This window comes from Eptatretus burgeri, chromosome 2, assembly GCF_056783735.1.
Source record: "Eptatretus burgeri isolate ZD-2024b chromosome 2, Ebu_testis_v1, whole genome shotgun sequence".
Classification (NCBI taxonomy): Eukaryota; Metazoa; Chordata; class Myxini; order Myxiniformes; family Myxinidae; genus Eptatretus; species Eptatretus burgeri.
In genome coordinates, this window is record NC_140962.1 from 120,203,901 (window position 1) to 120,228,328 (window position 24,428).

General features: G+C 42.5%; 1 protein-coding gene across 13 annotated transcripts in view; it reads right to left on the reverse strand.

Annotated features, from left to right (window-relative positions):
* The window catches only part of LOC147032947 (mesoderm induction early response protein 1-like), an 84,383-nt gene that overhangs the window by 16,777 nt on the left and 43,178 nt on the right, over positions 1-24,428 (reverse strand). For 12 of the 13 annotated variants that reach the window (XM_085870997.1, XM_085870999.1, XM_085870994.1 and 9 more), the window contains 7 exons: positions 18,156-18,264; positions 17,932-18,014; positions 12,707-12,779; positions 12,459-12,610; positions 3,203-3,284; positions 2,901-2,995; positions 2,674-2,801 (listed from right to left, as the gene is read on the reverse strand). In XM_085870997.1, the coding sequence (XP_085727123.1) occupies positions 2,674-2,801; positions 2,901-2,995; positions 3,203-3,284; positions 12,459-12,610; positions 12,707-12,779; positions 17,932-18,014; positions 18,156-18,264 (722 nt within the window). The remainder of the gene's footprint in view (positions 1-2,673; positions 2,802-2,900; positions 2,996-3,202; positions 3,285-12,458; positions 12,611-12,706; positions 12,780-17,931; positions 18,015-18,155; positions 18,265-24,428) is intronic. The other variant, XM_085870990.1, reaches the window with a different exon arrangement.

Here is a 24,428-nt window from a genome sequence, read left to right on the forward strand (position 1 = left end):
GTATACCCCGTGTTCCCCGCCCCATCCCTCTCCCTTCCACAGATCTCCAAATGTCCCTGCTCCCCACTGTTTTGTCCTTCCCTCTCCCACCCCTCTTGTTGTGCATTGTGTGTTTGCTCTCATACAAGCCTCAACAATGAAAACAAAAAAATAAAATAAAATAAGCGATTCAACACCATTTCAGATAATCACCCATCGAAAACCATGATCTTTTATTCCCACATTAATCCCCCTCCTCCCTCCCACCCAAGCCACCTCTTTCCTTCCTCAGAGTTTGCTTCTGTATACAACTTGTTCAACCAGTGTGTCCTCCCCTTGCCCTCATTTTTATGGTCCAGGTCTCACTCTATTTTGTCCCTCAACCCTGATGTTGGTGTGTGTTTTTTGTTTTGTTTTTTTCCTCTTCTCTTCTCTCCTCTCCTCTCCTCCCCTCTCCCTTTGATCCATTACGTGTTCTACTTCTTCAACGAGCCTCAACTATGTCTACAAAAAAAAAAAAAAATTCTGCCACCCACTTTTAAATGTCAATTTACAAGTCATAATTTCCCTTTATTTTGATGGTCTCACCCGTCTACTGCCCGACACTATTCAGCCTCTATGCTCTCCCTTACCCCCGGGGCCACCTGCAGGACCCCACAACTTTGGTCACCAATCCCAGCGGTCAGGTTGGCACTCTGCAGAGCCCACAAGGGGCCCCTCATTAATCATCCTGGAGTCCCCATCCTTGCGGCAATATTCGTTGGCAGGACCTGTCCAATTTACCTTGCATTGTCTACCTTTTCTAAAGGGCTCATAGAGGACATGTCTTTCCCAACTTGCCTGACATGTCTTTCCCAACCTCCATTTCTGCAAGGCTTCTGGGGGGCATACACACACCCTGCACCATCTTTTACTTATCCAGGTCCTCATTAATATCCAGAGGGAGCATGACCTTCGATCACCAACTGTACTGGAGAGGGCTGCGCATATGAATGCTCCAACAAGCGGCATCTCCTCTTTGTCCATCGGCTCAACTGGAGCCGGTTTCCTTTGCATAAACGCAGTGGGGAGCCACACTGGTTCTAATCCTAACCCGTCCATCACTAACCGCTCCCACAATGGTATTTGCCCGTCCCCCTTTTCTTTGTTTACACTGCACATAAATCGCCACCACCATGCACCATACTCGCATTCACACGTGTCCTCACACTTGCCCTCACTTGTGCCCCACTCTCACACTTTCCCCTGTCCTCACCCAAAAGCGGCGAGACCTCGACTTTCCTTGCCGGCAGTTCAGCATGCACCGAAATGCATGCTTCGCACACCGGCGGTTCAGTGTCGGCCACACACACCTGAGGCACAACATCGGTCTCAGGCACAAGATGTTCGCATGTGGGCTCCGCTTCACACTGCACGCATCCCAGCACAAATACCCCTCACTGGGAGGAGTCCCCATCCAGTCCCCTGTTACCTGGATGAGCTCCTTTTCCAGACCATCCCTGGGTACGTCCACAGATTAGTGGATTGTGCTTGCATTCTGCAATCAGATAAATAAATCAATTAAATGACAAAAGAGTGAGCTGTCCGAGCTCTTTATTTATGTGCAGTCCAAGCTCCACCCCTCTTCCGGCCGAGGGGGTGACACGCCACAGGCACAGTCAAATTGCACCCATCTCCCTACGGGATCAATCGTGCCCATGCAGGATCATGTGACACGGCATTGCTGGATTATGTGAGGCTCTGGGAATGGCCCAAGATCAGCCACATCCTGGGCATCATACCTCACTCTCAAGTTACTCCTTGAAAAATAAAAACTATTCTCAGCCTACAAAGGCATTCGTCCATAGTTCAATAAAATACTACTCTTCCCCATGGGCTGGTAATCAAGCATCACGTGCGTTTCCGAGAGTCTGTGTAATCTAAATCTCTCAATATTATTAGCACCTCAAGATGATGCCGTTGCACGAGGCATGTTTCTCTCACATCACAGACAGGTTTGTGGCCCGTTTTCTTTTTACCACCTCTCTTCCGGCGTTGCGCCCTCTTTTCTCTGTCAGCCTGTTGACTCTCTCAAACTCATCCCAGTTGCAAAAGTTCTTCCAGTAACACCCTCTTGGTTAAATCCCAGAAATGAGGGCAAACTACCCACCTCCACTCTTTTTTCATATTTGAGGAACTGCCTTTCAGAGGCAATTCAATCCCACTCTTCCAACAGGGATTCAGGTTGGTGGTCCACCTCACCATCTCATGTCATGTCCCATCTCTATACCTATGATCCTTTCTTCTCCCGTTAACCTAAAAGTAAGAGGGTTACGCTTAAGTTGGGTGATTAAATTTTGTGCATTGCCTCTAAGTCTCTTCCTGTTTAATTAGTTCCTTTGATGTTGCTTCCACTTGTCAACCCACTATCAATGCATTGCCTTTTTGCCTCAGGTCACCTCACTCTTCCATGAGTCGAGATTTTGTATACAAAAACAAACAAACAAACAAACAAACAACAACTTAAGGACAGGGAGAGCAAGAAGAGAAAAATGTGTTGGATAAGTAAAGGAAGAAGAGTGGGGAATAATCTACAATTATTTCAAAACAATGTTAGCAAAATTATTCAATCAGTTTGACCAATATTTCAACATCCATAACTCCCAACCCAACCCCCTCCCCCACACCATCAAACCAAGGAGAATCGTTGCTTACGTCACTCCTGGGTGCAAATTATACTTCTTCTTGCCAAGACGGTGCTGCTGTGCAAAAAAGTCATGCCTCTCAGACTTTTTCCACATGTAGTAGAATGCGACGCATTCACCGACTGAGCGAGACCTGACCTGCACCAAACAGTGGCAAGTATAGATTGACTGGTGTCAGTAGCTTGGCCCCAGAAATCAAACAAATATAACTCTTAAACAAGCTACATTCTATCCAACCTTGTTCAACTGTATCTGGAAGAAATCCTTCCCAAACTGCCGCAGGCCATTCTCAAAGTCTCGACACTCATCCTCGGTCCATGCTGACTCATCATCTGAGTGACAGAAACAACAATTATGCATATGGAACATCAAAACTATCTAGAAGTAATCACTCCCAAGTAACGCTCTCTTGTTCTCACTCACCCAAATTAAAAAGGTGTAAAAATTTTTTCCCAAAACTTTAGAGTTTTCAGTAAGAAACGAATAAAAATGGGGAATTGCAAGGACAATACAAATGGACTTCACTCGACTTCTCTCACCTCTCTGAGCCTGCATGTCCGAGTTCAGTTGTTCTCGGGCTTTTGCAGTGTCAAAGTCACACCTCATGAGCTTGTACAAAGCCTGCGAGACAGATAGTGAATGTTCACCGTTTCAACTCCTGCAGGGAAAGCACATTGCTGAAGGAAGTACCAAGAGGCAGGGACCTCAATTGCATAAACAACACCGTTCCATCTGAAAAGTGAGTGCCAAATCTTCTTGAGAAACAGAATCTATTATTGAGGGTCGTTCTTCCTCGTTACCTCCGCCACCAAGGGTGGACGGAGGTTATGTTTTCACCCCTGTCTGTTTGGCTGTGAGCAGGATATCTCAAAAAGTTGTGGATGGATTCGGATGAAATTTGGTGGACAGATTGGAAGTGTGACAAGAATGAAATTATTATATTTTGGTGACTATTTGGGTCCAGATACAATTTTTTTTAAAGTGATTCTTCACCATTCAGAGATGGAGCCAAAAACTATAGGCAGCATATTTCAAACAATTGTGGAAGAGTGATGGGAAAACTAGGTTGACGAGTTGGGTGGGTGACAAGAACAAGCCGATTCGATTTTGGTTCAGGTCTGGAGCCAGATCTGGCATATCAGTGGGATACAAAACATAAACTGTTCAGCCTACCAGATGGATGCGCTCCACCGAGTGCCCATTGGAGTATTATTTAATGCTTTATTTCGTTATTGCAACGCATCATTGGAAGCATACAATCAGACAGGATTGATTTGACCTCAAAATATGTTGCATAAACTCCGGCAAAATTAAGTGAAATGCACAAGTAAAGGTTCACGTTGATGAGTGCCGAGTTGGAGGCGTAAAAGTGAGTGAGTTGTAGAAACACATGTGATGACAGAATGCAGAAATTAGAAAGAAGTGGAAGGAGGAAAGTGAAAAAGAAATGGAGGTAGAGTATAATTAGAAAAGAAAAGAAGTGAGTGAAAAAAAAAACAAGAGCCAAAGCTTGAGAAGATCGATTGATTGATTGCATGCCCTGCCTGAAGGCAGGTCCTTGGCTGCCAAAGCAGTTTCTTGGCAAGGGTGAAACAGGGTGGTTTGCCATTGCCTTCCCAGCAGTTAGTCAGGGCAGGAATTTGGCCAAGGTGTCAGCGATAGCTCGCCTACTGTACGCGAAGGACACCGTGGGATCTTTAACGTCCACCAACTAATGAAAGCAGATGGGACTCCCAGCTTAACGTCCATCCACGGGAAGGCACAAACATTGATGGATCACCCTACCTGCGAAACACCGGGACAGTTTGTAAATGGGCCGACATTCAAACTCAGGCTAAACCAATGTTAACCGCAACACTTAGACCAATGAAATAAATAAACAAACAAACAAATAAATGAACAAACTTGCGTTAAAGACACACAGGTGACGTGTTTACTTATAAGTAACTTTGCTAGGATGTTCTTAATATGTCAAAAATTACACTGAACAACAAATTTCAAAAAAAATTTTTTTACTGGAGATGTGTAAAGTGATTAAGACTAATTTGGGTACGCTGATTTCAAAAATCATAACCGTTTTGCTGTATCACATCAGGATTTTCAGGAACAGAAATATTCCCATTGCCTAGAAGTCAGGATTTCAATGAAATTTACATATGTCTTTAACATGTCTATTTCGTACAATTGTTGTTAACTTGTGTTATATTTCTTTCTTTCAGATAAAGATGAGTAGGCGTTCCTGTACCAATCATCCTGACAACTTCTGTTATGTCTGTGGTCGGTATACCAAAAAAGATCAACAGCGAAGTATATCTACAGCAGTGAAAATGAAGGCCGCCTACTTTCACTACTTCGGGTGTAAGGTGGGGGACCAAGAACAGAGCTGGGCACCACACATCTGCTGCACAAGCTGTCACACAACCTTGACTCAGTGGTTGGTGGGCAAGCGCGCGAGCATGCCATCTGCGGTGCCCATGATATGGCGTGAGCCGCAGAATCATCATGATGATTGTTATTTCTGCTGCACAAGCATCGCCGGCTTCAACAAGAAGAATAAAGGTCACATCAAGTAAGCTGACTGCGTCTCTGCTCGTAAACCTGTGCCTCATGATGACAAGAACCCCATTCCAACACCTCCAGCTGATCAGAACATAGCTGTAAGCAGTGGTGAAGAGGATGGTGATGATGAACCTTTTGAACCCGACACTCAAGAATCACACCTTCTGAACCAGGGTGACTTAAATGATCTTGTAAGAGATCTCTCACTGTCAAAGACGAAGGCAGAGCTGCTTGGATCAAGGCTGCAGCAGTGGAATCTACTTGAACCTAACACCAAGATATCCTTGTTCAGAGCACGTCACAGAGACATGGCTGAGTTCTTTGAGATGGAAGACACGATGACATTCTGCAGTGACATCAACGGTCTGTTGAAAGAACTTGGGTGTGATCACGATCCTGCAGACTGGCGCCTCTTCATCGACTCGGGGAAGAACAGCTTGAAGGCTGTTTTGCTCCACAATGGCAACGAGAAACCATCAGTCCCACTGGCTCACGCGTTCGGCATGACAGAGACCTATGAGACTATGCGGCAGCTGCTTGATTCCATCAAGTACAATGACTTCAACTGGCACATCTGCGGAGACTTGAAAGTGGTGGCGCTGTTGTTAGGGCTGCAGTCAGGCTACACGAAATACATGTGCTTCCTTTGTCTCTGGGATAGCAGAGACGCCAAGAATCACTGGACGAAGAAAGATTGGGAAGAGCGAAAAGAGCATGTACCTGGTCGACACAACGTGAAGCATGTCGCCCTTGTCGACCCAGCCAAGGTTTTCCTTCCACCACTCCACATAAGGCTCGGCTTGATGAAAAGTTTTGTACGGGCAATGGATCTGAATGGGCGTGGGTTTTTATAGATAGATATACCTATCTGCTGTAGATATACCTCAAGGAAAAGTTTGGCAACACCTTGTCGGAGGCCAAGATCAAGGCTGGTGTCTTTGTTGGACTGCAGATCCGACAGATTATGAAGGACGAAACTTTTCCGACAACTCTAAACCCCAAAGAGCTGGCAGCGTGGAGGAGCTTCAAAACTGTGACGGACAACTTCTTGGGGAACGAGCGCGCGGACAACTATGAAGAAATAGTGCAGCAGCTGCTGGAGTCCTTCAGGAAACTTGGCTTCAGGATGTCCCTGAAAATCCATTTCCTACACCAGCACCTGAACTTCTTCCCTGACAACTTGGGAGCAGTCTCGGACGAGCACGGCGAGCGATTCCACCAAGAGATTTCACTCATGGAGACGCGTTACCAAGGGCGGCACAACCCGAACATGATGGGCGATTTCTGCTGGTTCCTGCATCGTGAAACTGACACAGAGCAGCACAAACGCAAAGCCAAATGCCTAAAGCATTTTTAATTACATTCTAGTGGAGTTTTTCTGTAATTTCTATAATTTTGAAGCATTCATGATGAAATAAATGAATTTTTGTAAATTTCATTGAAATCCTGACTTCTAGGCAATGGGAATATTTCTGTTACTGAAAATCCTGACGTGATACAGCAAAACGGTTATGATTTTTGAAATCAGCGTACCCAAATTAGTCTAAATCACTTTACACATCTCCAGTAAAAAAATTTTGTTGTTCAGTGTTATCGATCAATGTTTCCATGATGACTTGTATTTGTTTACGAATTATGCCCAACTACCAATTACAATAAGATTACAGCACCACGCAAAACTGTACGCAAATGAGACTACAACTTACCAGGCACAGAAACGACCCCAAAGTTGGTTTCCATCTCAGACAAATTACGTTCTTTTCCCAAATTTTTCCTTTCCTCATCTGCAGGGAACCTGTACATTTTTAAACCCTTCTCTGATCGATTGGTGCATCCAATGGCGCAGCATCCTGCCATTTTGAAATGAATGATGAGCTATCGATAGATACAAAATGGTACCCATGACCCACGTGAGAAGAGATTTTTGGGACGCTTCATGTCGCTACTCCTAATACAGTATATACGGAGTCAATGGGAGTCTGGGGCTAAAATGCATTGGAACCTGGGTATGAGGATGACATGGGGGAGGGTACTGACGTGAGTGAGTTTGTCACAGAAATTCCACACACGGTACAAAAAGGGTTGGATGTAAGGATCCCAAGGGCAGATAAACAGACAGACATCAGGATTGCGATGGCAATGATGATTAAAGGCACGAATAAAGACCGCTAAATGAACATGATGGTGGATAAGGTACGAGATTACGAGTCATCCAGGGAGGGTGATGGAAAGAAGAGAAAGCAGAATAGGAAAAAGGTGTTTGGAAGCAAGTATGTGGGAAGATTGAACATTTTTAATTCCCATTTTAAAAGGTTGAAAAGGATGGATTGAGAGGGGAGAAAGAAGAAGAATAGAGAAGAGGAATGAAAGAATCAAGTTAAGGATGAATGACATCCAATTATTAGAATTTGATGTCATTCTCAAGAAGAAAAACGTAAAGAAGGTTTTTAGGCAGGGTAGAAAGGGACAGCTATTATTCGGGGTGGGGGGGGTTGGGGTAGCAAGACGTCAGTGAGAAGGCAGGGCCTGTCAAACATGTCCTGAACAGAAAGCGAGACACAAACAAAATGTGAGGTAAAGAAAGTTTTTTTTAATTATTTATTTATTTATTAAGCAGGAGGTCTCTCTCTATCGAGTGCAGCCTGTGGCTGCTGGTTGCATCATTCGTTGTGACGTAGCTATGCCGCTGATGCAGTGTCCCCCTTACCAGTACACGTACTCATTTTGCCGACCTCGGAAGGATGACAGGCTGAGTCAACCTCCTGATGTATTTTAATTCAGCGGCCGACGGGGCTTGAACTCAGGACCCTAGGATACCAAGCCACTACCCGAACCACCAAGCCAACACTAGGCTTAAGCAGGAGGTATAACAAAGGAATTAAAGTGAGGGTGGTGAATAATGGGACAGATGAGATGGAGATGGCAAATGGGTATGGGAAGCATTTGGAAAAAAAAAAAAAAAAATGAAAAAAATTGGTCGGCCCAAAAATAAACTGGAGTGAAGTTGATGATGCGCCATCACAAAATCCCCAAGCTTCCCACTGAAAGCAAAGTTGAAAGATGGCAAAAAGTTCCACCAGGAATAACCCAACATCACATTTCGAGTTAAAAAATAATTTTTCCTGTTTTGACCCATGTGACCAGACGTCCGCACCCCAGGGTCAAAATAAATAAGTCGTTACAAATTTAATGTGACCCACAATGTTGATTGCATATACAAAGTTTCATTTTTAAAAAGGTTTCAAAATGTGCTCGAAATTGCATTTTTTGGGGCATTTCACCTTTTTACGCAGTCCCGGTGCAGGACCAAAAATGATACTGCGCTCGCACCTTCGTGCCATGTGACGATCATAATTACAAAGTTTGGTGAATTTCCGACTAATCGTTTAAGAGATAGCGTGATGGCTAGACAGACTGACCGAGCAGATTACAATAGCACCACCTTTATTATCAAGAAGCATGGGGATAATTACCGAAGTGTGGCATATAGCTATTGTTCAGCAGACTGTACATGGCAAGATGTGTTCAGTACTCCTGGATTGTGAGCTACTGCTCTAAGGAGTGCAAATAAACAGGCCATTCATGTCGCTGATAATGCTATTATCTGTATGCACCTTTTCAGCAAGGGCGCAACAAAACAGAGGCAAACAGCACAAAGCGTTGGGTTTGTATCAATTCCAGATATGGAGATGAATAAAGGCCAAAGAATACACAAAACGAACCATGTATTTTGCTGCAATTTTTGGGCATACAATCTCCACAGATTGGCATATGATCATACGTTAGCAATTTGTGAGCAAAATATTCAATTTCTGTACAGGGAGTCCAGGGTTGCAAATCCAATCCATTGTCCATACTCTTTCCAGAGAATCAGCACTGCTAAAAGTCTTTTGGCACATAATTCCCTGGGTGGATTTTACCATTGCTTTCTCAGCAGTAGTCAGGGTAGCAACCTGCAATTTCCCCCAGAGTGCCACCACACAATGGTCTATTCCCGAGAAAGACACCATGGGATCTTTAATGTCCATCAGCAAATGCTAGCAGATGGAACACCTGGCTTATTATCCCTCCGAAGTACAGCGTACTCAATGACACACCACCATGCCTGCAAAAGCACCAGGGTGAAAGTTTGTAGTCATCAGGAATCAAACCCATATTTGGCAGCTCAAAGGTGAGTGTGTTACCAAGGAGCTATCCATGACCACTTTATACAACATGCTAGGATTCAAAGAAGCCAGAGGCCAAAGAGGCTTCCCAGGATGGTGTGTCTATACCTTAACTACATGGTTGATCATGTTTCTGATTCAACCCACCCAGAGAATCCACTTCTCACCCAGGGTTGCAAAAGAGCATGTCATCAACACATTCCCATGTTTGAGGTTGTGAAGCAGTGAAATGGCAGTCGTACCTTCATTCCGCCTTAAAATGTGTCAACAAAACATCAATAAAAATAGGACTACTGCGCCTGCAGTTTATCTGGGCCCTGAGATAATGGTGTAACCCAAATTCAGTAGCATTCTGACTGGTGGGTTTGGTAAAGAAGATTTTTGAAGGAATTTACGGATTTTCCCAATAATTTATGACGTCCACCATTTTGGCACACTTTCGGTCACGTGATCGGCATGACCACCGTAAGAAACATCCCTACCCTAGCCTAATGTAACCCAAATTTGGTGGCATTCTGAATGGTGGGTCTGGAGAAGAATATTTTTGAATGATTTATGCAATTTTAGCAATAATTTACTCAGTCCGCCATTTTGACACACTTCTGGTCATGTGATAGACATGACCTACGCAATTTAAAGAGCAGGTTTTGGGTCGCTGATGACTTCGCGTGATTCGAAGGTTGGAAACACATTGATAATTGTTGGGCAATTATTTTCTTCCATTTGAAACTCAAAATATGCTAAAATTAACTTTTAACTCAAAACATTTGTTAGTGATCGAAAAACAGTCCGGAAGTTACCGAAGATGCTATGACGTCACGTTCTCCGAAAACTTCGTGAACATTCGGAAACAGCGTGTGAACAATGGCGAGATGCGAATCAGAGAGTGATTTCAGCGGCGATGAAATTGAGCGTTTTCATTCCGATATTGCCGAGGACGAGTCGGAGGATGATGGGAATTTATACTATGGAGTTGCTGGACCTGAGCCATATAAATTTGAGCCATTGCAAGTGCAAGAAAATGGCCTATTTCGTGTACAAGTGGCAGGCCTGACTGCCAGCTCAGGGAGGACGGAAACCTCCCGTGGAGCAGAAGGGTGAAAGCTCGATCGATCTCGATTTTCAGTACGAATACAGATGGTGAAAGCGTGGCCTCACGATCCTTTTGACTTTTTGGGTTTTAAGCAAGAGGTGTCAGAAAAGTTACCACAGGGATAACCGGCTTGTGGCGGCCAAGCGTTAATAGCGACGTCGCTTTTTGATCCTTCAATACCGGCTCTTCCTATCATTGCGAAGCAGAATTCGCCAAGTGTTGGATTGTTTACCCACTAACAGGGAACGTGAGCTCGCAAGAATAAGGTAAGTTTGGTGCAATTTGAGCTTTTATTCGACGAGTTATGAATGTTTCAAGTTGAGGGTGCCTGGTGCGTATGGCCGCGGGCGCCTTGGCTAGATCTAGGCCGCTGCGCTTTTTCCACAAAGACGAGGTTTAAAAATCATTTTTCATCCCAATAAAGGTCATCATCATATGCCTGACTTGTTAAGCTGTCGGATTATGTAAAGATTGTTCGTGGATGGCTGAATATTACAGTTTTATGACTTTGACAAAATAATTTTAAATAGTGCCGTGAATTCCTGTGGTGAATTGAGATTTTTGCTTCGATCGACGTTGCGGGTTCGTTTTAAAGTAAATTCAAATTCTGTTTTCGGTTTTTGTAGTCGCTTAGGATGCTGAACACTCGGTTGTTGTGAAGTTTGTAAAATTCCGATATTTTATAAGGTTTATGTTCGATGGCGCGCAGGGCCTAGGGCGCCTTGACTAGATGTTAGGCCGCAGCGCTTTTTCCACAAAGATATTGTTTAAAAGTTTAAAAGGCAGCGAAAATTCACCCGTTTTGTTCGTACTAATCTTATCCACTGCCAGCGAATGTTTGATTCCTTTGGGAATCGGTGGGAGCGATTACCCGTTTTCCAGCCATTTTCACAAAACATGACGACACACGTATGAGGCATGATGTACAAATATCCAAATAACTTTGTTCTCCAATAATTAAAAATAAGAAAGGAAAATATAGACAGTTGCAAGCTCAAAAAAAGCGAAAGAAATGCCCGCTCAACTGGACACTTATTCAATGAAAGAGTGAGCTTCCGCTTTGTTTTGGAGAACGTGACGTCACCATCCATATATGGCATGCGGCTCTTTTTTTCAACAGCCTCGAGAAATAACAACTTCAGAGTTAAATTTCATTAATTTTCCCAATAGTTAGGCAACCACAATAGTTTGCATCAAACTATTTAATGCACATATAATCATATTGATAAATTTTCAGAACATGTTTGGTGACCCGCAACCTGCTCTTTAACATCAGGACCCTGGCCTAATGTTCTAACCTAAATTTGGGAGCATTCTGACTGGTGGGTCTGGAGAAGAAGATTCTGGAAGGAATTTACTAAGTCCACCATTTTGACCGACTTCAAGTCAGGTGACCGGAACGAGCTTTGCAATCCCTGTTACCAGCCAGGATCGGAACTTTTCTGCCAAATTTCAGCCGGATTGGCCCAGTGGTTTAGCCGGAGAAGTCAAAATAGGAGACGGATGGACAGACGGACAGATGGTGCATGATGACAATACCTTATCTAGAATTCCAATTCCAGAAACACAAAAATAATGCCACCTCCCATCATTTTAGCATTTTCTACTCAAAACCCCATGCACAATTGAAAATGCTCACTCAAACATCATGAGATTACACCAATAATTAATCAATACTTGTGATGGTTTAAGATGTGAAGAAAAGCGAGTAATTTAGGTGTGACACAATGCAATAAACACACTCGCCTTGATGCTTAATGTGCACGTGCTCTGCTGCTATTTTGGATAGGCTCATTGGCCATTCTGGCTGGGTCAGCTTGGACACCAACACTGTACTCCAAACAATTGAAGCAACTACCAGCCCTCAACAGTACAATAGTCCCCAAAAAATGAAAATAAATATCCAGCTATCATGATAAAGATTGAGCAACTCTCATCCTACCAAGGGCCTATACACCAAAAAAAATCATGGGTCACCTGCTCACTATCCTGAAGGTGACATCCCAGGGGGATAGCAGCAAGACCCGTTTCAGTGCCGTTGGGACGTGCAGCATCGTGTAGGAATGCTTCTACTTTGGTGGGCGACAGGCCAGAAGGCTGCCACAACAACTGGTCATCACCTTCATATGCTATTCAAAACAAAGAAAAGAAAATCAATTAGATGTTGACACAGAACAATAAGTGAGTTCCAAGAAAGCTAGTAACAAGGTTCAGAAGACACTCACCCTTTCCATTGGGACCGTACTTTGACAAACTTTGTGGTACCTCTGCTTGGTACATGGAACCCACCATGATCTCCTGAAAGGAGAAAAATAATTTGCGAATACAATTGTCATCTCCTGTATTATGAAAGTAAACATCCTCATAACAATGAAAATCTCCAAACACATCATCAAATTGAAATTGTGACAGCTGTTTAATGAGACTCCAAGGCGGACAAAACAATATTGTAACAGTGCCGAGTCTCCCAAACGGGCGACGCAAGACTGCCAGAGAGAAACTCCCAATGTGCCGAGCAGAGGCGTTTCACTCGCACATGCCATAGGCTACATGGTGCGATGCGGTTGATAATTAAATAATTGGACTCGTACACCAAAGTTTGGCGCACGTTTGGTTTAATGATGATTTAATTACATTGCAGAGCGAATCCGTAGATCAAAACCACAACACGCATTAAAAACACCGTAATTTAATAATAGTAGTTTGAAACAATGGGACAGCAATCTCAGTCAAAGGGAAACAATACAGTGCTGTTCCGGGTCATAAAGGTTCGAGATTTGTTCCAAATATTGGTTGGATCTGCATCTACTCTTTCCACTTCATCAAAGCCAAGTTTCCCAGATCACATCTGTCGTGTCTTTCGGCTGTGTTTTCGTCCCTGTATTGCGGTTTGTGTTTTCGTCCAATTTTTCATATTAAATTGTACCTTGTTGTGCTGTATTGTCAAATTTGTCATCAAGGCCTACTCCTTGGATAGCCGGCGTGCACATTCTGTCTCGGTTTTAACGTGGCATTCCTCATTCCACTTCTTTTCTCCCAAGTATTATCCTTTCTATCATCTCAATGTCATCCTACATCGCTCCTCACTTCAAAAATAAACAAACTATTTTTCACTCAAAAACACGATTTGAATCCGACAATTTCCTTCTGTCTATATATTGCCCGGAGTCTATATGTCTATATACTTCTGGAGTCTATATGTCTCTGGAGTCTCCATACTTCATCTCTCCATTTCCTCAATATCTCCTAACTGAATATTCAATGAATGAAATGCTTCATCCTTTAAATAAGAAGCATTTTGTTCATATTTTGAAATGCTTCACTTTCCTTATTTCTACTATTTCATCACAAACTAGAGTCCCACCCAATCTCAGCTTAGCCCTCATCTTCACACCTTCCCAACTCCTCTTCCCCTGTACCTCAATGTGTGGATATCAAACATCCGAGGCTTCCACTCAAACCTGACATCTCTCAATCCAGGCCGCTGCTGATAAACCGTAAATCATCTATTTAACAGAATCCTTGCTCACACAGGCCTAACTCCTGAGTTGCTCTCCCCAGCTATTGTCTTTGATAGGCCTGAACCCCACCCTGGAGGCAGAATTGCACTTCACATCAATAACTCAATTTCTCACTGTCCAGGTACCGACCATACACCTCCCAAACCTTCAGGAGTACCTTTGGCTTTGACTTCCCTAACACTCCCGCGCCACCACAAAAGGTGGACAGTGGTTATGTTGTCACCCCGTCTTTGTCTGTGAGCAGGATATCTCAAAAAGTTATGGACAAATTCAGATGAAACTTAGTGGATAGGTTGGGTACGTGATAAGAACGAATTGATTCGATTTTGGTGAAGATCTGGATGTGAGATTTTTGTTAATTTTTAAGAGATTCTTCATAATTGAGAGCTCGGGTCAAAATGATATGTAGCATGATATTCCAAAAGGTTGTGGACAGATTTATGACAAAACTTGGTGGATGAGTTGGGTAGGTGACAAGAACAAGATGTTGCAGATCATGCCTATCAGTGGGATACAAAATGTAAACTGTTCAGCTTGATGGAGGTATGCGCTCTACCGAGTGCCATTCTCGCTTGTTCGTATGTTGCACCATCCTCCAAACAGTGACGACTCCATCTCTGACTCCACCTCCATCTCCCCCCCCCCCCACTCTCTCTCGCTCTGTCTCCGTGGACCAACTTTTCACCACTCATCCCAAACTCTCTCATCCTCGCATGTGGAGATTTGAATTGTCAGCATTCAAAATGGCTGGGTGTTGGTACCTCTCCTACCAGCTATGGCAATTCAGCAAAGGACGTCTGTGACTCCATGGGACTGACTCAATCTGTGAATTTCCCACCGGGATTTCTCCCAATGGCAAATCCTCCCTTCTCGACTATGTGACGACAAACTTCCACACAAATGTCTTCTGCTCTTAGTTTGCTCAAATTGGATAATCTGATCATATGCTTGTGAGAATCAACATCTGTCTGGCTATCCTCAGAGAGCTGCCTCAACACCGACAAGTCTAGCAGTTCAGTCAGGCAGCCATCTCAGTTCAGGAAGGGTCGCTTATATCTACCATCCATGATATGAACTCGGCCTGGGAATTCTTCAACAAAAACCTGCTCTTTTATGCACAGATCCATCCCATCGCTTCTTCAGTTATCCTACACTTATTCCCACCCATGGTACACCGAATCCTGTGGCTCGGCTTGTTGCTCTGAAACAACTGGCCTTCTCTTCCTCAAAAGCAAACCCAACCGTAGGCAATCTCAGATCCTTTGACAAAGTCCACAACAAATGTGTGCCCACTCCCAGGAGAGCCAGAAAACAACATCAGTTAAACCTCAAGATTGAACTTTGAAACTTGTGTCCCTCAACTAAAACCTTGTGGTGCTTTGATAAATCTGTCTCTGGAGTATGCTTCTCCATCCCTTCCCTCACTTCAAATGCACCACAGCCAACTTGCCTTAATTGTGCCAAATTAAGGCCAAATGCCTTAATTGTGTGTTTGCTTCCAAATACTGTGTCCCCAACCCCTTGTTCATTGGACCCACCCTACCCAGTCATACCCAACTCATCCCAGACTCTGTGTCTTTTGCACCAGAGAAGGTGGAGAAGTTTCTGGCAACCCCGGACTCTGATTCTGCAAACTGGACCGGACGTCAAATTAGCTTACTTCCAATCAGCAAGGTCATGGAATCCATCATCACAGTTGACATAAAATAATTCCATTTCTCCAACGACATCTTTTTCACATCTCAGATCATCAATTCAGATTCAGACCAGGTCACTCGACCTTAGGTATGCTGCTTCTACTCTCTCAACAATGGATGGAGGACCTCAATATCAGACATGAGATGAGGACCATTTCTCTAGACATATCTCGAGCTTTCAATACAGTCTGGCACCCCCACCTTGATCTACAAATGCTCTGCTTATGACATCCAAGGCCAACTCCACACATGACTGACTGACTCACTTCCTCTACTCTCATTGCCAACATGCAGCTCTCAATAGAATCCTTTCATCTCCTCTTCCTGATGAGGCTCTTGCACCCCAAGGCAGTGATCTGGACCCAGTCCTCTTCCTAATCTTCATCGACGATCTCGCCGACTCTCTAGAAATCCCCTTTAGCTATTTGTTGATGACTCCACTAATTGCTGTGATATCCTTCATCCATCAGAAAGACAGACAGCAGCCACTCCCGTCTCTTCATACCTTGACAAAATCACAAGCTAGTTAACCACTTGGAATATGTCTTTTAATCCTGATATCTATCTCTATCTCTATTTCTTATCTCTCTCAAAGTACCGTCTCCCAAATCCTCCAACCTACTTTCTTAACAATCCTCTCGAGGAAATTCAGTCACTCAAACTCATAGATCTCACTATCAGCCACACTCTTTCTTGGGCAAACCACATTTCAAAGTTGGCTGCCAAAGCTAGTAGTCATCTTGGAAGTATCTGTCGTAAAAAGTCCTTCCTTGACACAACTGAACATCGACAAGGACTCCATGGGCCTATCAGTTTCCCATTACAGACCGATTGGTGGTCTTTCTGTCTTCCACCGTATCCTTTCTGGTCCTGCAAGCTCTGCTCTCTCCATGCTTTGTCTTGTCCCCCCCCACCACCACTCCACTCTCCAAAATTGAAAGTTTTTCTTTCCCACGAGTTTGCTTCTGTATCAATCTTGTGCACCTCATTTGGTCTTCCCCACATTCCTTATTTGTCCAAGTCTCCTTCTATTTTTGTCCTTCAACCTTGCTGTTGGTGTTCTCCCCTCTTTTTCTGCTTTTGTTCTCTCCTCCTTTTGTTCTGTTGCATCCTGATCTGTTCAGTGTTCTGGCTCTTCCACGAGCATTGACTTGATATACAAAAGAAAGAAGAACCGATGATGAGCTGACAAAACTAAACAAAACACGGGCAGATTCGAAGCCTCTCTTAGACTTGGATCTTATCCGCAGACTCATAAGAGGAACACAAGACAAACACAAGAGGAGAAATATGGGGAGGTACATGAAGGAGGGAGCTTCCCTTAAGGTGCCTGAGAGGCACAACAAGCTTGCAGGCAAGTGGCCCTCCATTCGTACTGCACTGGAATCATATCGTGACTGGATGAGCGCTTGTGGCTTGCTCTTTGCTGGGACTGAACCGGAACTGCGACACAGCCAGACAAAGCCACACTGCAACTGCTGTAATGGTTTGAACCTTGAAATGCTGGGCTCTAATTTTTGCAGCACCTGCTCTGCCTCGACTCCAACCACATCACTCCCACAGCCTTGACTCCAATTGTATCACTCCCACAGCCTTGACTCCAATTTCATCATTCCCACAGTCTCGAGTCCAATTTCATCACTCCCACAGTCTTGAGTCCAATTTCATCACTCCCACAGTCTTGACTCCAACTACAGCGCCCACCACGGCACTTCCTGGGGGGGGGTGGGGAGTTTGGATTTTTTTTTTTTTTTTTTTTTTAATAGCCACAGCCTTGACGTCATCTGATGCAGAGACCACACCTTGCTAGAGGTCGCACACGTAGACCTGCCATGTTGGCAGTGTGCTGGAGGTCACACACATGGACCAGCTATGTTGGTTTCGCAGCCTCATGAGGAGGTGAGAAAATACAATGGGGAAGGATTAAGAACACCAAACACAGAGGGGAAGAAGTGAGAAAAGAGACAGAAATGGAGGCTAGGGTGACAGTGAGCTATATATACAGTACACTCGTTCCTGGCAGCTGCTAAACTTGGTACTACAAAACACCTTATGCCAACATCCATTTTAAATTAACTAATTAACCCCCCCCTCCCCCAAGTCATTTTTGTAACAATATATTTGAGCCTCAAATCAAATATTACACGTCAACTATCTGAGCCACCTGGCACTTGACAATAATCCTAATACAAGTATATAATTGCAATTTGGCATTTCATTTCATTTCATTACTTTTTTCCAATCATCAGTCGGCATGTAGTCCTCATCAGACTCTGACTCCAGGCTGCCCTTATCTCCTTCAAGTGCAGTGCGGGCTGCAAGAAGTGCAAGCATTCATCACAGCAAATTCACAGAACAAACAAGCTTAATATCTCCATACCTCCAGAAAGAACATGCTTGCAAAGAGTGAACCATGTATCCCGTTTAAATGGGGTTGTGTGTGCAAAGTTGCTTACAGCGCAGAGTTCGTGTTAGCAAGTGCTGAGACCGTGGCACTTCCACAGAGAAAGACTCAATTTCCTCATCTTCATCTTCTTTGGTTACCACCTTTCCATGATATACCCACTGAGCCAAAAATGGGAACAAAGTACGGGATGGCAGAATTTTACAACAAAATATGTAGCTGTTTAATTCTAACAATCTTTATAAAACAAAACTAGAGGGGGAGCAATCGGGAGAGTGCAAAACCTCCGCTGCCAATACTGCTGGGTCACTCAAGTGAACCTTATATCTTATTCATTAAACATGATGTCAACAGTGCTGACACTTATAGTTCTTTTCTCCAACATTTTTTTTTGGGGGGGCGTGGGGGGTTGGAAATCACTTAAAACATGTAAAAATGCAAAAAAAAAATTTTTCTCAAACAATTTTTTTGGGGGGGTTGGAAATCACTTCAAACATGTATGAATGCAAAAAAAAAAAATTCTCTATTTTTGGGGGGGATAAAAAAATTTGGGGGGGGTTGGAAATCACTTAAAACATGTAGAAATGCAAAAAAATTCTCCAGCAATTTTTTTTGGGGGGGTTGGAAATCGCTTCAAACATGTAGGAATTCAAAAAAAAAAATTCTCTATTTTGGGAGGGGGGTAAAAAAAAATTTAGGGGGGGTTGGAAATCACTTAAAAGATGTAGAAATGCAAAAAAAAAAATTCTCTAACAATTTTTTTGGGGGGGGGTGGGGGATTTGGAAATCCAAGTCCAAAATTTAATGGCATGATCCTTGCACCATACCTAACCCCCCCCCCCCCACCAAGTTTCGTCGAAATCCGTCGGAGTTTTTCCGTAATACTGTTTACAAACAAACAAACAAACAGAAAGGGGTGAAAACAGTAACATCCATCCATCTTCGAAGATGGCGGAGGTTAAAAATAAATAAAACTCGAAGGGCACTCGGTAGAGTGCATACCTCCGCCACGCAATGCTTGATCTACGAGAACATATCAGGCCGAATACATTTTTGAAATATGCTTTATAGTACTATATCGTTTTTGGCCCTCTCAATGGTGAAGAATCACTTTTAAAATTAAATAACTCTCATATCCAGATCCAGATTCGGATCTTCACCAAAATCGAAACAATTCTTCCTTGTCCCACACACACAACCTGTCCACCAAATTTCATCCGAATCCGTCCACAACTTTTTGAGACATAGTACCATATATATTAGTTTAGCCCTATCTCTCAATGGTGAAGAATCACTTTTAAAATTGTCAGATCCGGATCCGGATTCAGATCTTCACCAAAATCTAATCAGTTCATCCTTGTCACACACCCAACCTGTCCACAAAATTTCATCCGGATCAGTCCACAACTTTTTGAGATATCCTGCAAACAAACAAACAGAAAGAAAGGGGTGAAAACATAACCTCCTTCACCTTCGGTGGTGGAGGTAATAAAGAATTTAAATATTCTCAATCCCTATTCATGGAATTTGGTGAACACAATCAGCTTTCATACCAGCATTCGCTCCTTCACGGGTTTTGTGATGGAAATCAACTCACAAATTTTATAAACTTTCATTTCTGGAGAACTAATTGTATTTATTGAAAGTCGCTCCATAAATTACTTCCAGAAGAAATGTTTACTAATGGGTAAGCATGGATACATCAAGTATATATTGTACAAGCAATAAAAGTCCAAATATAAGCTGATGACATTTATTAAATAAGCATCTATTCAACAAAAGCTTCAACAATAAAACTCAGTCCAAAAATAAACCGATGACGAGTGCCATTTAAAGACTCAGTAAGCGTCTGACACAATTTGTCACAAATTATCGTAACACAATATTTTGTCCAAAGTCTATCCCCAATGTGAAAAAAAACCTCACTTGCGATCAATAACTTTGAGAAATTAGCATTTTAATGTATCTTCAGACCAGAAGCAGACATTCTCTCCAGAGATGAAACTGAAACATGGGAAAACTCCGCCCCAAAATTTATGGCATCACTCGTAGGTCCCAAGTGCAACAGCAATTTGCAGATCATTAGCTCTCCTGAATTTCTGCAACATGAAAATAACAAATTTCATCGTTCTGATCAATGTTTGAAAGAGCAATTGCTCATGAAGAGGAGCAAGGGATCAGTCCACCTCATGAGATCAAGGGCAGTTCAACCACTACAGTGGTGTGGAGGTTGGCTCAATTCAGCCCTACTGCTTTGGACCTGATGCCACTTGGACAGAGAGGAATGGGAATCCCATGACATGCCTGATGAATTCCATATTTTTTTAATCATCAAAATTCAGAAGAAAAAAAACTTTTTGGGGAAAAGTATTCTTCCTCATCCTTTCAGAAAGTAGTTAATGGCAGGAATGGTCTCCCTGGAAATGTTGGAGCAATACACGTAGTAGATAAGGTTTAAACTAGAATTATGCAACGAAAGAGTTTTGGAGATAGAGGGGTACATGGCCATTGGCAGGACTGGTAAGTCACTAAGGTATGGATCAGTGATTGGATACCTGTATAGTTACTGTAATGTCTGTGAGAAGGTCTCATCAAAAAGTTAAAGGGCTATTGGTGTTTTTTTAATCTTTAATCCTACAAACCCCCATCCATCGCTAAGCCAAGTATAAGATACAACAAGAAATGGGCTTTTCAACGATCAAAAGCAACACGAAAATCAGACATTCGTGAGCAAATGTCACATCCTCCCTCCTCCACCACCCCCTTTATTTTGTTTTTTGACCACTGCAAGAATCAAGAAGAAACCAACCCAATCTTTGGTTTAAATCTCCATTAATGCTAGTTCAAAAACCGCACATGGTGGCCCAACACCCTATTAAGTGACTTTACATTGGTGTTTCCATTTTTTGTCCACTACCTGTATGTATGGTTGTGCCAAATTTTGTCTGCATCAATTACAAAAACAAGAGTTTGACATGCCAAAAACCTTGATAATTTTACCGTGCAGGGGGAGAGTTCTCACATCTCAAATATGCAATTCATACTGTGGATTTACACAAATTATCAACTGACAATATGTCAAAGTGGGTTCTTAAGGGGGCAGGCTTCAAAGGGTCCGATAATGGGGCATATGGAAAGTTAATGAGCATGCTCAGTTCAAGCAAAATTCCGCCCAATCACAAATAGTCCTGCAGTGCAGAGAAATCGGTTTGCGAAAGATTTCAAAGTCTCAAAATGCAATGTTTTTAATCGATATGACTGCATTAAAATGCATTTAAAGAGGAATAGAAACACCAACATCAAGGTCATGTTGAGCTAGCTTGGAAAATGAGAAAAAGGAGAGGATGAAGAAGAAAAACAATCGAGTGGTTTAGCAACTTTCATGCTTGCTACTTTACTGATGCTTTTTAATTATTTTATTTTATTTTGTATCAGTTATACCAGTTTCATTACTATTTGGTTGAATGGTCTAACCACACACAATCGGGCCACAACCAGTTTGGTAACCATGGGGGGGGGGGGTATGAATTGCATTTTGAGACGCGAGTTGCCACCTTTTTGGGCATGGTCATACGATTGTGCACTGCAAGGGGTTGCAACTGCTGAATGCATGACAATATGTTTGGTGTTGCATTGGTTATGAGGCCTACGATGGTTTTATTGTGTTGAATAAAAAATTTTCAAGAACCATAGCAACAACATCTGGAACCTACTTTACTTTTTCCAATTGACATAATTATCACTCATTTTATCCACTTCACAATGATGACAGCTATTATTCAAAGCTTTATTCAAGATAATCACTTCAAAAGTCTTCAGGCTGACTCCCAAGGAAAAATTCCAGTTTGGCAAAGTCTGTACATAAGGTCAGGTGCATGTTCACAAATATCTGTGGCTGCAAAACAATAGGCCACCAATTGTCTTTGCCCTCAAAATGTTTAGGAATTGGCCATTTCAGCCAAATGTTCGTTTGAAATCTATGGATCGTTGTGCTCATATAATACCAGTGAAAAAGCTGTGTTGAAATCAAAACAGTGCATAATTTGGTTTGGTTTGATGGTGCACAAACTAACAAATGAAAACCACACAACATAATGCAAAATACATCTCATTATAAAAACAAGAACCTGGAAATTAGTACATGTTTATAAACATGGTGAAACGTGCTTATAAACCAAGAAGTGCAAAAGTCTGAACTCTCATTCTTTTCATGCATTTTAAATGCCATATAAAAGAAAGCCTTGAAGAAAAATCAAAGCTCTCAAAATGAAAAGCAAAATCCATTAAAAGTAGTAAGGTTCATCATTGATTAGTTCAATGCCACTATGCAATCTAATTCTTATTACAAAGAGTGAACCAAAGTTGCATGTTGTGGCAATGTATGCAAAGAGTCATTACTTTTAATAATAATCATTACTCTTTATGATCACCTTGGATTGTTGTGGAGCAGTTCTAATGACTAACAAATGAAAGAAGAGCAAGAATTGCTTTGCAATGCATGTCCCTTTCCGGTCCCGATGAATGTTCAGGAGGTAGAAATTAATTTGCATTTAACGCACGCACGAGCCGATACCGGAGCCAAAATAAGGAAGAAGAAACTCTTTAAAAGCACCGTGTTTGGATCGATTCAACAAAATAAAAGGAAGAGCAATTTTAATTTACTGATATCTTTTGAAGACGAGAAGCCAATAAAGACAACCAGGATAACAAACCGGAGATTAAAAAAAAAAGTTTCCTTTAACGCACACTCAAGCCGATATTGGAACGAAAGTGAAGAAGAAGAAACTCTAACCCACCGTGTTTCATTAGTTTCTAGGCTTTGCCGATTCATGGGTGAAACTGCAGAATTATTTAAAAGAGGAAAGTAACAAGCAAAACAACTCCTGACTGAGGATCTACATGGCCTCGTCCCCCCCCCCCCCCCCAGAAAAATTAGAAAATTTAATTTTTTTAACAAGTCTGAAGACGACAATGGTTCACGAGCGGTATTTGACGATGTAGATTGTTTCAGAAGTCAAGGATGAGACAATGTGATAATTTTTGACCAAGTAATAAATATTATCAACATGATGTGGTACGAGTGACGGGTTATTAGCTGCAAAATGTCGAAAACCCGGTTTCGTTCAACAACTTTCAAAATTTGACCTTTGCATAACCTTTAAAGGTCACAAAACAATGTCGTGGACATTAATTAGCTGCAAAATGTCGAAAACCCGGTTTCGTTCAACAACTTTCAAAATTTGATCTTTGCATAACCTTTAAAGGTCACAAAAAATGTTGTGGACATTAAAATAAGGAAACAGGATACGTGCTATAGCATATTGGAGTTAGTTTGTCGGAGAAGATCGAAAACCCGGTTCGATTCCCACAACTTTGAAAATTTGACCTTTGTGAACTTTAAAGGTCAAAGGTCAAGGATTATGACATTTGGTGCAAAACTTCCTCTCGAACATTCCAGGAACAATATACAGTAATCCCCCGCTATATCGCGGTTCACCTATCGCGCCCCGCTTCATCGCGGTTTTCCTTTGGAACCTAACTAATTTTTTTCTGCGGATTCCCCGGTATATCGTGGTAATAATATATAAAATAAAAATTATTTAAGCAATAAATTATAACGCGTGGCGCTCGACCAGTCACACACCGCACGAGACAAAGTTTCGCTTGTGAACTTCGAATATTTTCTACGTTTTTTCTCCAAGCCCAACGATGCCGCCCATACGCCCTGCACCTTCTAAGGCTTCTGGCAAGGAACCGAAGCGCCAGAGGAAGGTTTATATTCACTCTATATAAATCAAACCCAATCGTGTTTATTCACCGCCCAGCGTTTAATAATCACTCGATATAAATAAAACCCAATTGTGTTAATACACCACCCAGCATTTATTATGCACTCGATATAAAGCAAACCCAATTGTGTTTATACACCACCCAGCGTTTAATAATCACTCGATATAAATAAAACCCAATTGTGTTAATACACCACCCAGCGTTTATTATGCACTCGATATAAATCAAACCCAATTGTGTTTATACACCGCGTTTATAAAAAAAATAGGCATTTTTGGGGGAGGCGTCCATTCATCGCAGATTTTCACTTCTCCCGGGGGGGTTTGGAACGTAACCCCCGCGATAAACGGGGGATGACTGTAACGTCATATAGGCTATATGGCACTCCGCACTCCTCGGATTATCCATACTTTGATGAAATCAGCGTAAAAACAAACTTGAAGGGGGCGCCACGGGCAAGGTGTTCGAGATAGAGCAAAATGGTTTCAAGACTTTAGGTGGGGAATGACCTCAAGATTATGCATAAAAAATATTG